Source organism: Myotis myotis, unplaced genomic scaffold (assembly GCF_014108235.1).
Source record: "Myotis myotis isolate mMyoMyo1 unplaced genomic scaffold, mMyoMyo1.p scaffold_m19_p_3, whole genome shotgun sequence".
NCBI lineage: Eukaryota > Metazoa > Chordata > Mammalia > Chiroptera > Vespertilionidae > Myotis > Myotis myotis.
Window position 1 is genome coordinate 36,235,666 of NW_023416335.1, and position 15,031 is coordinate 36,250,696.

General features: G+C 38.0%; 1 protein-coding gene across 5 annotated transcripts in view; it reads left to right on the forward strand.

Moving 5' to 3' along the window:
• Positions 1–15,031, forward strand: part of NALCN (sodium leak channel, non-selective) — a 309,491-nt gene that overhangs the window by 26,112 nt on the left and 268,348 nt on the right. For all 5 annotated transcript variants that reach the window (XM_036300871.1, XM_036300867.1, XM_036300869.1 and 2 more), the window contains one exon: positions 110–292. In XM_036300871.1, the coding sequence (XP_036156764.1) occupies positions 110–292 (183 nt within the window). The remainder of the gene's footprint in view (positions 1–109; positions 293–15,031) is intronic.

A 15,031-nucleotide genomic window follows, 5' to 3' on the forward strand; every position in this document is an offset into this window, starting at 1 on the left:
GGTGAAATATTTCAATCTCAATATTATGTTTTCCAAATGCTGTGGTTCATAATGCAAGTTCAAGATACCATTTTATGATGTCAAATAATAACTTTGGACTATTTTGCAGTGGGTTCACTCTTTGCTGCGCATCTGTGCCATCATCAGCGTCATCTCTGTCTGTATGAACACACCCATGACGTTCGAACACTATCCTCCTCTTCAATATGTGACCTTTACTCTGGATACTTTATTGATGTTTCTCTACACAGCAGAGATGATTGCCAAAATGCACATCCGGGGGATTGTCAAGGTGAGCCTTCCCCTGTTACTTAAGCTAAAAACCAAAATGCATTGAAAATCTAAATCAGTATATTAATTTCAGTAAAGCGAAACATCTCTTTATTTCATCTATATTGAAGTCTTTTAAAATAGGGTTTCACTCTATAGATTGATAAAAATATGATGCATAAGAATATTTAAAAAGTGGAGAGAACCAAGATGGCGGCATAGGTTAACGCCGGAGTTTGCTGCTTTGAACAACTACTTCAAAAGTGAAACCAAAAAACGGAAGGGACATCACCCAGAACCACAGGAGCGCTGGCTGAGTGGAAGTCCTACAACTAGGAGGAAAGAGAAACGCATACGGACACTCAGAGGAGGCGCAGTGCTGAAGTCAAATTCTGGGGTGCGGAGTGCGCGGAGCGGGCTGGCGGCGGAGGGCGCGGTTGGTGTTTTCAATCGGGAGGGAGTCGCAGAATCTGAGCTCCAGATACAGGCGAGTCTTTAGGGACCCAGACTCAAACGGGAGAAGCGGGACTGTCTGGCTTCGGTCAGAGCGAGTGCAGCTTTCTCTCTGAGCTTTGCAGCGGGTGCTGGGACTCAGAGAGGCAGAGCCCCTGGGGACAGGACTGAGAGCCGCCATAACTGCTCTCTCCGGCCCACCCTGTTGATCCTGTGCAACCCGCCCCGCCCAAGCCCTGCACACAGGCATTTGCCGGATAGCCTCAGGCAAAGGCTAGATTAGCACCTCCCTAGAGGACAGAAGTTCTCTCACTGCTGACACAGCTGATTCTCATAGCCACTTGGCCTGGAGGTCAAACCCTCCCTGGAATTAGCTACAATAATCAAGATTTAACTATAAGACTGCGAACAAAGACCACTAGGGGGTGCACCAAGGGAGCATAACAAAATGCGGAAACAAAGAAACAGGACAAAATTGTCAATGGAAGATATAGAGTTCAGAACCACACTTTTAAGGTCTCTCAAGAACTGTTTAGAAGCCGCCGATAAACTTAATGAGATCTACAAGAAAACTAATGAGACCCTCGATCTTATATTGGGGAACCAACTAGAAATTAAGCATACACGGACTGAAATAACGAATATTATACAGACTCCCGACAGCAGACCAGAGGAGCGCAAGAATCAAGTCAATGATTTGAAATGCGAGGAAGCAAAAAACACCCAACCGGAAAAGCAAAATGAAAAAAGAATCCAAAAATGCGAGGATAGTGTAAGGAGCCTCTGGGACAGCTTCAAGCGTACCAACATCAGAATTATAGGGGTGCCAGAAGATGAGAGAGAGCAAGATATTGAAAACCTATTTGAAGAAATAATGACAGAAAACTTCCCCCACCTGGTGAAAGAAATGGACTTACAGGTCCAAGAAGCGCGGAGAACCCCAAACAAAAGGAATCCAAAGAGGACCACACCAAGACACATCATAATTAAAATGCCAAGAGCAAAAGATAAAGAGAGAATCTTAAAAACAGCAAGAGAAAGAAACTCAGTTACCTACAAGGGAATACCCATAGGACTGTCAGCTGATTTCTCAACAGAAACTTTGCAGGCCAGAAGGGAGTGGCAAGAAATATTCAAAGTGATGAATACCAAGAACCTACAACCAAGATTACTTTATCCAGCAAAGCTATCATTCAGAATTGAAGGTCAGATAAAGAGCTTCACAGATAAGGAAAAGCTAAAGGAGTTCATCACCACCAAACCAGGATTATATGAAATGCTGAAAGGTATCCTTTAAGAAGAGGAAGAGGAAGAAAAAGGTAAAGATACAAATTATGAACAACAAATATGCATCTATCAACAAGTGAATCTAAGAATCAAGTGAATAAATAATCTGATGAGCAGAATGAACTGTTGATTATAATAGAATCAGGGACATAGAAAGGGAATGGACTGACTATTCCTGGGGGGGAAAGGGGTGTGGGAGATGCGGGAAGAGACTGGACAAAAATCGTGCACCTATGGATGAGGACAGTGGGTGGGGAGTGAGGGCAGAGGGTGGGGCGGGAACTGGGAGGAGGGGAGTTATGGGGGGAAAAAAGAGGAACAAATGTAATAATCTGAACAATAAAGATTTAATTAAAAAATAAAAAAAAAAAAAAAAAAAGTGAAATAAATTGTGTAAGGCACAAAGTCTTGGAATATCTGGGAAGGAGCTAGGTGGCCTTTCCACCAGCTCTGTGAAGGCCGAGTAGAGGGTCTATAATGCTACCAATGAGTGACTGAGCCCAAAACAAGGCACCTATTAATTTATGAATGCTGAATAATGTTATGTGATAAATATTACAGACTGATAACATTCAGCATGATGTCATTAACTTGAAGCATTTTGAAGATATAAAGGGGTATAAAGAAAGGACTTGAAATGGAAAAGAATTCCAGGACTATAGAAAAATATGTAGCATGAAATTGTCACCAATGGGAAACAAAAAATAAGTAAATAAAAGAAAAAGCAAAGGAAGGGCCTAGCCAGTTGAGTATTGACCTATGAAACAGGAGGTTATGGCTCAATTCCCAATCAGGGTACTTGTCTGGGTTGCAGGTTCGATCCACAGTAGTGGGTATGCAGAAGGCAGACAATCAATGATTCTTTCTCATCATGGATGTTTCTATCTCTCTCTTCCCCTGCCTTCCTTTCTGACATCAATAAAAAATGTATTTTTAAAAAATAGAAAAGAAAAGAAATTTATTTCATGGGATATCTCTTCCTCCTGTAATATTAACCTTCATAGAGGTTAAATAAGTGGATGGCACTGTCTCATACGTATTTCACACTGTACAATAGGATGCACCTGATAGAAGAGATGAAGGACAGGAGTGAGGTGGGAAGCTCATTTACAGATGCATTTATTAACCAACTCAGTGCCTCTGTCAAAGAGTTTGTTACTGCCTGACTTTCCTCCTTGTATTTTATTGTCATAGTGGGCTTTACAGAAATCAATGAAAAAGAGCCCTAAGTACTTTGGAGTTTGTATCAGTTTCATAGTTTCTAGTAATTAATGACCACAACCTCAGTGGCTTGAAACAATAGAAATGTATTGTCTCACAGTTTTGGAGGCCACAGTTCAAAACAAGGTGTCAGTAGGCCTTGATCTCTCTGAAGGTTCTAGGAAAAAGCCTTTCTTTGCCTCTTCCTAGCTTTTGGTGATTCCTGGTAATTCTTGGAATTCCTTAACTTACCAATGCATCATTCCAATCTCAACTCCTGTCTTCACATGGCCTTCTTTTTGTGTGCCTCTGTGGGCCTTCTCTTATTTTAAGGACACCAGTAATTGGATTTAGGGCCCCCACTAATCTAGTATGACTTCCTCTTAACTAGTTACATCTTCAAAATACCTTAGCCTATATAATAAAAGACTGATATACAAATTGACTGAATGGTGGAACGACCGGTTGCTATGATGCACATTGACCACCAGGGGGCAGACGCTCCTGAGCCAGGCTCACAGCTGGCGAGCTCAGTGGCAGTGGCGGGAGCCTCTCCTGCTTCCACGGCAGTGCTAAGGATGTCCGACTGCTGGCTTAGGCCTGCTCCCCCACTCTCAGTGGGACATCCCTCAAGGGCTCCCAGACTGTGAGAGGGCACAGGCTGGGCTGAGGGACCTACCCCCTCCCCCCCAGAGTGCACGAATTTTGTGCACCGGGCCTCTAGTCCTATATAATAAAGAGCTAATATGCTAATTAGACTGAACAGCAGAACAGCCATCCAGATGACCTTTCAGATGAAGCTGGGGCTGCGAGGGCCAGCTGAGGCAGCCAGGGTTGCAAGGGCTGAGCCCCTTGCACGAATTTTGTGCATCAGGCCTCTAGTTTTTAAATAAGGTTGCATACTAATGTTTTGAATGGACATAGAGTTTAGGGGGACACTCTTCACCTCACTACTTAATTAGTTTCAGATAGCCATTTGAATGGCCAGCTGGTTGTAAGTAGCTTTGAAAAAGTTTTTTTGAAGTTTGTTGGGTGACTCTAGAAAATTGGGGTAGTAATATAAAAGAAAAAAATTCAATTCAGTATAGGACTTAACTTGAAAGGAACCACCAAAGCCACAACAAACCTCATGCAATTACCAAGAAACCAGTAAACTCAGAGACTCCCCAAAAGGCAGTCATGAGCGCAGTGAGCATAGGCCCCTGGAAATGCTGTGTGGCTATGAGTTGTGACACATAATCCACTGCAAACATGTTGATTCATGGGAACAGTAGGCATCCACCATGCCTCAATCAATGGATTTCAGCATGATTCCAACATTGTCTGGGTCTTCCACAAGTAGTAGGCTGGTTATTCTAAGCATTAGGTTTAGGTATGGCCAAGTTTCAAAAATTGGTAGCTAAACCAGGACGTTAGCTTGGGGGAAATTTGTTCTGGTGAGAGTGCTAGAGATATCTTTTAAGTGACTATAACTTTACTCTCCAGCATAGCCTAGTCTTATTTTGAATTCTTGGACTCCCCAGAGGACCTTGAATGACCTTGGCCTTGTATGTATTGGTCACTCAGGCAGTGGCAGTCTCTGAATGTTCTGGGTGGGGCATTTTGGGATTGAAATACCATGTGTGGACTCACATGAGATTCTAACTTGAATGAACAAAGGCATGACATTTTCCTAGAATAAAAGTCTGTTTCTTAAGTTATGTAATAAATTAAGACTTGGATTTCACATCATGAAAATGACAGTAGGCATTGCTTTAGTTGTCATAGTCAATGATAAAAGAGCAGAGGCAGACTTGATACATAAATTATATATTCATTCCAAGTGAACAGAACACTGAATGAGCAGAGGTTTTAATAGTTTAAATATTAGAAGCCAAAGCATTTGTTCAAAAGAAAAACTTGATTTATGACCAGATTGTTTTCAAAGTGCTGTAAATGAGCCATTTTCAGTATTTTCTGGTGTTCATCAACATTTGGATAAGTTATTTACTAAAACTGAATTTTGATTTATTTTCAATCTGTAAGACTTAAAAATTAAAAATTAACATTAGATATAATTTTTCTATTTTCCATTCTGGTATGATTGGATTAAATACAAAACTAATGCAGATTTTAACAAGATGGTATTGCTAACATTATCTTGAAATAATCAGCACAGCTTCATATCTCATTAAAACTGGTATTCAATGTTTAAATGCTGGCTGAGATTTTGGTCAAATATGGTTAAATATGAGGTCCTGAACCAGCTTGAAATGTATCATCTCATTGAATTTTCACCATTACGGCCTTCCCCCAAATGTTATAACGTTATTGATATCTTTTTTGTACCACATACTTCTATGAACATGAATGTTAACACAGATGAAAGAGTACATTGACTTGAGATTACATGCTTGTGTTTAAAAGTTAACTTACTTTCTCAAAAGTGGGATTGCTGGATCATAAAGTAGTTCTATTTTTAATTTTTAGGAAGCTCCATATTCTTTCCCGTAGTGGCTGTACCAATTTATATTCTCACCAACAGCATTCAAGGGTACCTCTTTCTCTACATTCTTACCACGACTTAACATCTTTTGTTTAACAGATGTGAGGTGGTATTTCATTTTTTTTTTTATTTGCCTGATGATTAGTGAAGTTGAGCATATACTTTTCATTTACTTGTTGGTCATTTGTATGTCTTCTTAGGTCTTTTTGGCCTTTTTAAAACTTGGGGTCTTTATTGATTGATATTTTCATATTGAGTTATATATGTATAACTCACATTGTCAAGTTGCACATTTTAAATATATACAGTATTAGTTGTCAACTTACAGTAAAACTGAGAAAAAACTTACACTTTTAGTCAGATTTATTTTTAGCAAAAAATTCATTTGTCAAAGCCAAGTTAAATGCTATTGGCTTTGTATCTTTGTATCTGTAAATTTGTTTTGGTTTTATAATTGCATGAGAAATAATGTACATGTGTAGATATTTAAGTTACAACACAATAAAATACATTATCTCACACAGGGGCTCTTTTTTTTAGTGGACCTCATTTTACCCAAGAATGAGTTACTGTGCTTTTATCAGTTGATCTTAGTCTACGTTTTAAACCTTTATTTAACACTTGTCTACTAAAAAACATTTTTTGAGATATTTCTATGCTTTTTCTACCTTCATTCAGTTGTCAGCAGCACTATTTTTTACTTCTCACTCAATTTTTTGCCTCTTTACCCAGAATGATTTGCAGATATGTACTGTGTTTGTTCACTTACATGACTTACACTTTTATATATATACTAGAAGCCCAGTGCGCGAAATTGCGCAGCCCCACCCACCTGCGCCAGTCTTTGGTCATTATGGCGTTAGGGCCACTGGGTTTTTATAATATAGATAGCAACATTATGAATATATAGATGTACATTATTCTATTTATGCATCAGGTTACTCTTAACATGTTTCACATTGTTTGGAACAGAGCTGTGTATTTTAAATGTTCAAATGGTAAATGTTTATTACACAGGGGTGGACAAAAGCAGGTCTATAGTTATTTGTAGGGGAAATAATACAATAATCAATATATAAAAATACAAGATTAAACTGTTTTGCATACTCACAACTGTAAACCTACTTTTGCGCACCCTTGTACACTGATTTTCAACTAAAATATCTTTAACAGTGAGATTTAGTTATCAAGCAAAAAACTCCAGTTGCCATATGTCTTCGGTGCGGAAGCGTATAAGTGAGTCAATGTACACATATGTTGGAGATTTGGGAAATGCTGCTTTTTTATTTTTGGAAGAATTTTTCCATGCATGAACTATATTAGTCCATAATAAAATATTTATAGAAGCAAGTCAGTGTATTGCCCAACCAGCATTTTAGAAAGTCTTTAAAATTATAACCAGCTTGTTTTGGCAATGTTATGGTACATATAAAATTCATACCTAATGCTTAAAGTAATGTGATCTAATAATACCTAGTTTATAAAATTATCTGCAGCAAACCAAACCTAGAAGCTTTATTTTTCAAAACAAAAGTTCTGAAGTTGTGGCTTTCAAGTATTACCCACTAATGTTTTGACCTAGTGGTTCGCCACATATATTAAACTATAAATTTAAATATTAGACATTAAGATTTTAATTTATTTAGGTTATAACTATAATATAAATATAAGAGAGAGTTATCATCTTAAACCCAACTATAATTTCCAGTCATTCAGTAAACATTGATTGAGCACTTAGATAATCTTGTAAGTGCCCCAGGAGGAGGGACAAAGGAGAGCAGAGCGCCTGTCCTCAGAGAAAGCCTGGACCACTGTGGGAACTGGCTTGTAAAGCACATGCAGGCACTTCTCATTTTCTGCATGCAATCTGTTCCTGAAATTATGTTGGATCATATGTTTTCAGAAAACAAGAACCTGTATTCCATTCTTTTAAATGGGCAATCGAATGCATTACAGCAACCCCAGCCAATGTCTCCAAATATCACTAAATTGCTTTCTCACATAGATAACTATCCACCTGCTTATGTCTTTGTAATAACCAGCATTTAAACACCCATCGCTCAATTGTCTGTACGTATTCAAGTCAGTAGTGGATGTTTTGTACGCACCCTACCAAAACAGCAACGTGTGCTCTTAAATAAATAGGCAGAGAAATAATGTTCAAGTACCATCTGTGATATTTCATTGAATCTGTGAGGTCATCGGTCATCAATTGTAAGATAAAGCATCACTTTACTTGTCCTTAAGAAAGAAAAAATGCTGCTAATTACACCTTGATGGTAGACTGTAAGATTGTAATTGATGCATCAATTATAAGATGCATTCTAAATTCAGAAATGTTAAATTGTGTTTGGAGGAGGGGAGAGTATGTCTTTAAATTGGTGAAATGTGAGCAAACTGACTGGGATTGGTAGATTCAAATCTCGGGTCCCGTGAAAGGCTGTATCTCAAGGGAAAAATGATGAAGAAGAAAGTAGTGATGCACTTCACACTTACCCACTGATAAGTAGATAAACAAGGCAGACAAGATTTAGACCACAAGCACGACAGAGCTTTACCTGTATTTGGCACACCATATCTCTTGCAGGGTTCATGGACAACTTAAATGTTTCCACTGGCACCTGTGCAGTTTCCTTAGAGTGAATCTAGATACATAGTCATTTAGGGGCAACTGTTTTTGCAACTATAAATAGTTGTTATTTGTATAATGAGAATTCAGACAGTGAGAGGTAAACCTTTAGTGTTTTGTGAAAATGCTATAATTGTGGGTAAAAGGGGATGTGAGGAGAGAGCACAAAAAATAATGAAAAATTCTGTTTGGGGAATATCATACAAGTCTTGAAGAAAGAGGAATGTGAAGGATGAATCACTGTGGTCCATGACACAGGAGATGGGGCATGGAAGTAACGAATTTCACAGAGAGAGAAAAGGAATACTCCGAGACACAACAGCATGGAACAGCCTGGTGCTCTGGAGACCTCTGAGAAGTCAGGGGTAGCAGGTGGGGGGTGCACAGGGAGCAGCTGGAGAGGATTCTATGAAGGCAGGCCTGGCTGCACCGTGCAGAGCTTGCATGCCCTGCAAAGAGCTCAGACTTCATTCCGTGGTCAGTGAAGATGCATGGGGAATTCAAACCTGAGAGTGACAAGATTGGATTTGTATTTGAGAAGTTCACTGTGGAGGTAACATGCTTGATGCAAAACAGGAGAGAGAAATTGAAGCTTCTGTCAAGAAATGTCTTTAACAATTTTTGTTAAAAGGGATGTATTTTTTTTTTAAGGATTTCACGTATTATAATGTTTCTCAAGCTTGAAGGTACCCTCCAGGTAATTCCCACTCTCCAATAATTTTTTTCTAATTACCTCCCCAACTAATTCCTGCTCTGAGAAGCATTCTAGCTCCCTAAATCCCTTAGAGAGGCAAAAATAAACCATTTGGAAGATATATGTTTGTGATGCTGCACAGCATCGGATGTGTTGCAGACTGTGAATTTTTCAAACAATTCTCAGTTTGTCTATTTTCCATCTGGCAAGAGACCTAGGTAAAAGTCACATGCATCCATGAGCACTGTTGAAGTAATAAATAATAATGCTAAGACACAGTGACAGATGGGCCCTGGGAACTCGGAACCATAAATCATTCGCTCATGAAACTGTACCAGTGCATATCATGTTGTAAACTGCAAACTACTTCCCTATAAATGTCCTCAGGTGAATGTGCTTCTTTCTCTGCTTGTTAAATACTTGCACGGCAGTGTAAGTTCCTCTCTTATACTGTATAATTGGCAGCCTTTGAGTGTTTGCCTTTATAAAAATTGACAGTCAGCTCTTGAATAACTCATCTCCCAGCACCAGCATGCTGATTTTTGCCCATTGCTCAAGCACTCTCTGCCCTCCATTTTTTGTTAATACAACCAATACATTAAAACCTTTCTTTCCTATTTGAGGTGTTAAAAATTCTAGAGTACCACTGGGCATTCATGTATGTTATTCTGATTGCATATTTTGGAAGCAGGTAGAAAGGACAATTTATTATTTGCAAATATTATAACTCAGGCACTAATACAGTAGGGTTTTAAAAGGATCTGGACCTAATTTTAAATGGAATCATAGCAACCTTTAACCAGTTAAGGTTGAGTCCTTAAACATGCAAATTGAAAAAAAGAGTAAATTTGATGAATATGTCAGACACAAAATGTAATATGAGCTTATATTTCACAGTACCGGCTTTAAAAGTCTGTATTCTATTTATTAAAAAGATATTTTAGACTTACGGAGCCTTAGTGATTATGTATAATGTTTAATACAATCTCAATTTTAAATCAATCACATTTACAATTACCATATAATGCACAAATTATATAAACAGGACCTAATCCCTATTTGCATGGCATGCACCCTCTGCTTATTCACACTATAACCCAGGAAATTTCCAAAAGTTATCTCATAATTCTATATGTGATCTTTCATGATCATGTAGGAAAAGGGGCTTAATTTTAAGATGCTACCTTGAAAGGAAGTATAAAAATCTTTCTCTTTCTGCCAGGAGTTTCAATTAATGAATGGATGAATAGGTGCCTTCATGAAGCACATGAATTGACTCTTTACTGTATGCATTGTAATCTACAGAACCTCTTTGAGACATGTTTCATGTGCTTACCTAATAATTCATTTAACATGTGTCGTATGTCACATGCTGTGCTAGGTGCTGGGAATAGCTTCTGAAATTGTTCAAAGTCTCAAGGTGCTACTAATTTTCAGAACAGACTGAAACATTTACCATGGAGGGTAGACTTTTTAAAAAATGCAATGCAAAAATATGTTTAGAGAAGATTTAGGTAGGAAACCCAAACGTCATAATTATATATGATAAGTTGAAATGATTAAAAGATAAATAATTAAATCATCAAATGGGGATTTCAAAGGACTGTTCTGTAAATTACACAATAATTACATTATTTATATACATGAACTGAGTTGCCAGTTGTTACATGATGTGTAAATTAAAGCATTGATCTTATATGCTGTAGTCAGATAAGAGTCTAGAGGAAAAAATTGGTGCAGGCTTGGGAGACTTTTTAGGAAGACAAATAATGAAAACTAAAGGGCAAAAGGTTATATATAAAAAAAGATGGGGGAAATCTGAGTGTTCTTGGTCTTTGTATTCCAGGACTCTAACACTGCTTATTAAAGTTTTTTATAAATATTGAATGACTCTTGGGAACATGAACCCCAAAATAATATGGAAATTTTATGCTCAGTGGATTATTTCACATATTTTACCAAAAAAATAAGAAGCCAGTCCTACTTGACCCAGTGTGTGGTGGTCTTGTTGGCTACAGGTAAATGCCACTATGAATATCTGGAAAGTCTAAAGCAGAAAACACTCTAAACAAAGCAACTGAAATTACTTCCTAACTTAAAAATAGTTCTCTATGTTGTATAGCAGAAGTTTTGCTAAGTCAGTTTTCTTATGTTTTTTAAAATCTTTATTGTTGAGATTACTATAGATGTCCCTCTTTTCCCCCTGCTCCCCATAGCTCCCCTCCACCCAGTACCTACCCCACCCCAGGCATTTGCTACCCTATTGTCTGTGTCCATAGGTAATGCATACATGCATATAAGAGCTTTGTCTAAACTCTTCCCACCCCCCAATTGGCTCCTTGCCTCTGAGAATCATCAGTCTGTTCCATTTCCATGCCCCTGATTCTATTCCATTCATCAGTTTAGTCTGTTCATCAGATTTTTTATTCATTTATTTTTAGATTCAATTGTTGATAGATATGTATTTGTTGCCAATTTGTTGTTCATATTTTTGAAAAATATATTTTATTGATTTTTTATAGAGAGTAAGGGAGAGGGATAGAGAGTTAGAAACATCGATGAGAGAGAAACATCGATCAGCTGCCTCCTGCACACCTCCTGCTGGGGATGTGCCCACAACCAAGGTACATGCCCTTGACCGGAATCGAACCTGGGACCTTTCAGTCCACAGGCTGATGCTCTATCCACTGAGCCAAACTGGTTAGGGCTGTTGTTCATATTTTTTATTTTTACCTTTTTCTTCTTCTTCCTCTTCTTAAAGAATACCCTTTAGCATTTCATATAATACTGGTTCAGTGGTGATGAACTCCTTTAGCTTTTTCTTGTTTTAAAGCTCCTTATCTGACCTTCAATTCTACATTATAGTTTTTCTGGGTAGAATCATCTTGGTTGTAGGTTCTTGCTATTCATCACTTTGAATATTTCTTGCCACTCCCTTTTGGCCTGCATCATTTCTGTTGAGAAATCAGCTGATAGTCCTATAGGCACTCCCTTGTAGGTAACTACTGCTTTTCTTTTGCTGCTTTTAAGATTCTCTCTTTGTCTTTTGTCCTTGGCATTTTAATTATGATGTGTCTTGGTGTGGGTCCCCAGGGATGTGCAAAGTCAGCCACTGCCCGGGGCCACCCAGCAGGAGCTACAGAGCGATCTTCAGATTCCTTCTCTTTGTATAGGGTTTGGAAGTGTCCAGATGAGGCTCAGCTGTGAAGCAAGGCAGGCTCATGCTGGTGTGGGTCTTGAGCCTTTTATTGATAGGTTTGGGACTCCCTGACCCAGCTGCAACTTGCTTGACAGGTTTTAGCCTGAGAAAGAATAGGCCATTCATATGCAAAAGCAGCTGCACACAGCTTGAGTGGGGTTATAAATTGGGTGGGGCGGGGGTCTCAGAATCTCCAGGGCTGAGCAAACAGAAATGGCTGCCAGTCAACCCTACAACGAGGTCCCAGAACAGGAACAATGACTGCTGCGAACACCTCCATCTGAAAGAAAGCCACCCCGAGTTCCTGCCCTGATGCCAGACAGGCTAATTTCTCCAAGTATGTGTCTGGGTCACCCAGAGCCTTGCCAGCACTGGAGCTCAGAAGAGGTGGGAGCTTGTAAATTCAGTTTGTGGTCCAGGCCTTTTAAGAGGAGCAGCTGGGTCGCCAGCAGCCTGTGTGTCACTGAGCCCCAGGCCCACTGGTTTTTATCAGCCCATAGTTCTTACTGCTCATAGGGACTTCTTTTCCCAGCTCTGGGGCCCTGGGCTGGGCGTCTGGTGTGGGGCTGGGACCCCTTGCTCCTCTGGGCAGCCTCCGTAGAGGCAATCTCCCTCCCAATTAAAAAGGCGATTAAAAAGCGGCACCCATGGGTGCCTGATCAGCCTGCTCCTCACCTCTGCACCTCCTACCAGTCTCTGTGTGCGTTCTTCTTTACTTCTCTAGTTGTAAGACTTCCATTCAGCCAGCTTTCAAGGTTCTGATGATGGTTGTTCTATATTTTAGTTGTAATTTTGATGTGGTTGTGGGAGGCAGTGAGTACAGGCGTTTGCCTTCGCTGCCATCTTGGTTCTTTAAGCCAGTTTTCATATCATGAGGTGATTTGAAATTAGAATGTGCTTGCATGCTTTGTTTTACTCAGGATCCCTACCATGGTGTCTGAAATGTTTTAAAATAATATGTCCTAGAGTCAACCAAAGGACTTGTATGCATGCATATAAGCCTAACCAGTGGACACAGACAATAGGGGGATGAGGGCATGAGTGGGTGTTGGGGGGGTAATTGGGGATTAGGACACATATGTAATACCTTAATCAATAAAGAAATTTAAAAAAAATAAATTAAATTAAAACTGGAAAAAAATAATCTGTTCTTTTATATAGTTGGGTAAGATTTACAACATCAATTTCCTTAGCAAACAGATTTATATAGTAACTATGAAGTAAAAATTCAGCCAATTATCTTATTAATAGCTTTCCTTTCTTAATTTGCAAGGCCCACATTTTTCAAATTTAACTTTATTTGTGGCAACTAACAAACTGATGTTTGTTAAATCGAAAATGTTCACCTTTAAAAAATTTAATTTTGAAAAATTCATTTAAAAAATGGAATACATGATCATTAATCAAGAGACATGTATGGATAGACTGTGAAAACTATATCTCTCTTGGACACTTCCATTCCCCTCCCAAGAAAACATCACTATTTATCCTCACTTTTTACATTTTAAATAATCCTCAATATAATGGAAGCTCTCAGCTTCTATCTTATTGAATATAATTCATTATTAAAGCAGATTATGAGCAATAAAAGAGGTTAATTGTAGTGACACTACATATGACATTTTTCAATGACAAAAAATAAGTAAAATAATACAGTTGAGAAAAAATACCACATAAACTCATTATTTTGAGTGCCTGTGCACCCAAGGATCTATAATTACTCTGTTTCCTTCATAACATTTACTTTTAATTGTTCCTATTTTAAAACAGTTCTCTGCTGAGTCCCATAAAATTTCACTTTTCATTTTTGGATGTCTTTGTAGTTTTTTAACAATCACTACTATGCCTAGTTCTTAAAATGAAGATCAAGCGATACATTTTTCTCTCTTTTTGCCTAACATACAAGTAAGTAACCATTTGTTTAATAAAAGTTAATTTGAAATATACACTTTTATTTTTCTGCATAACATTTACTGTATAATTTTCATTTTTTAAAAATTAACTGTGAATGTAAGTTACATAAGAACAGGAGTTTATTTTTTTTCACTCCTTTATCATCAATGCCTTGAGCATTGCCTAGGTCAGTGATGGTGAACCTTTTGAGCTCGGTGTGTCAGCATTTTGAAAAACCCTAACTTAACTCTGGTGCCGTGTCACATATGGAAATTTTTTGATATTTGCAACCATAGTAAAACAAAGATTTATATTTTTGATATTTATTTTATATATTTAAATGCCATTTAACAAAGGAAAATCAACCAAAAAAAATGAGTTCATAGATTCACCATCACTGGCCTAGTGCATAGAAGTGTTCTATACATGGAGTGAAGGAATCGAATGAATGAATGAATGAATGAACAAATAAAAAATTGGTTTATGTATTAAACAATTCAAGGGAATCTTCAAAGCACAACTTTAATTTGTATTCCATTATTTTTTGGATGTTAATAAAAATTAGGCTCAGAGAAAATTATATGTAGATTATAATTAATTTATATTTTCACTTAGTTGTGTAATATACAAGGCAACTATGATGCCTATGGTAATAGATGCCTTGTGGGGTTCTGAAGACAGATAATATTCTTAAATTATTTCATGTGTGTACTTGTGTGTATATAGCCACCAGCATCCTGAAATGAAGTTTTTCTCTTCATTGGGTTTAAATCATCACATAATGATCAAAGCACATAATTTAATAGGGTCATTGCCTTCCTAGTTACCCAGACCCCATGCCTCAGAGTTTGCTTTCATATCTTTTTTTGTGTCTTCTTAATACACACCACGTTTGGTTGATTCTCTTGCCACTGATAAAAT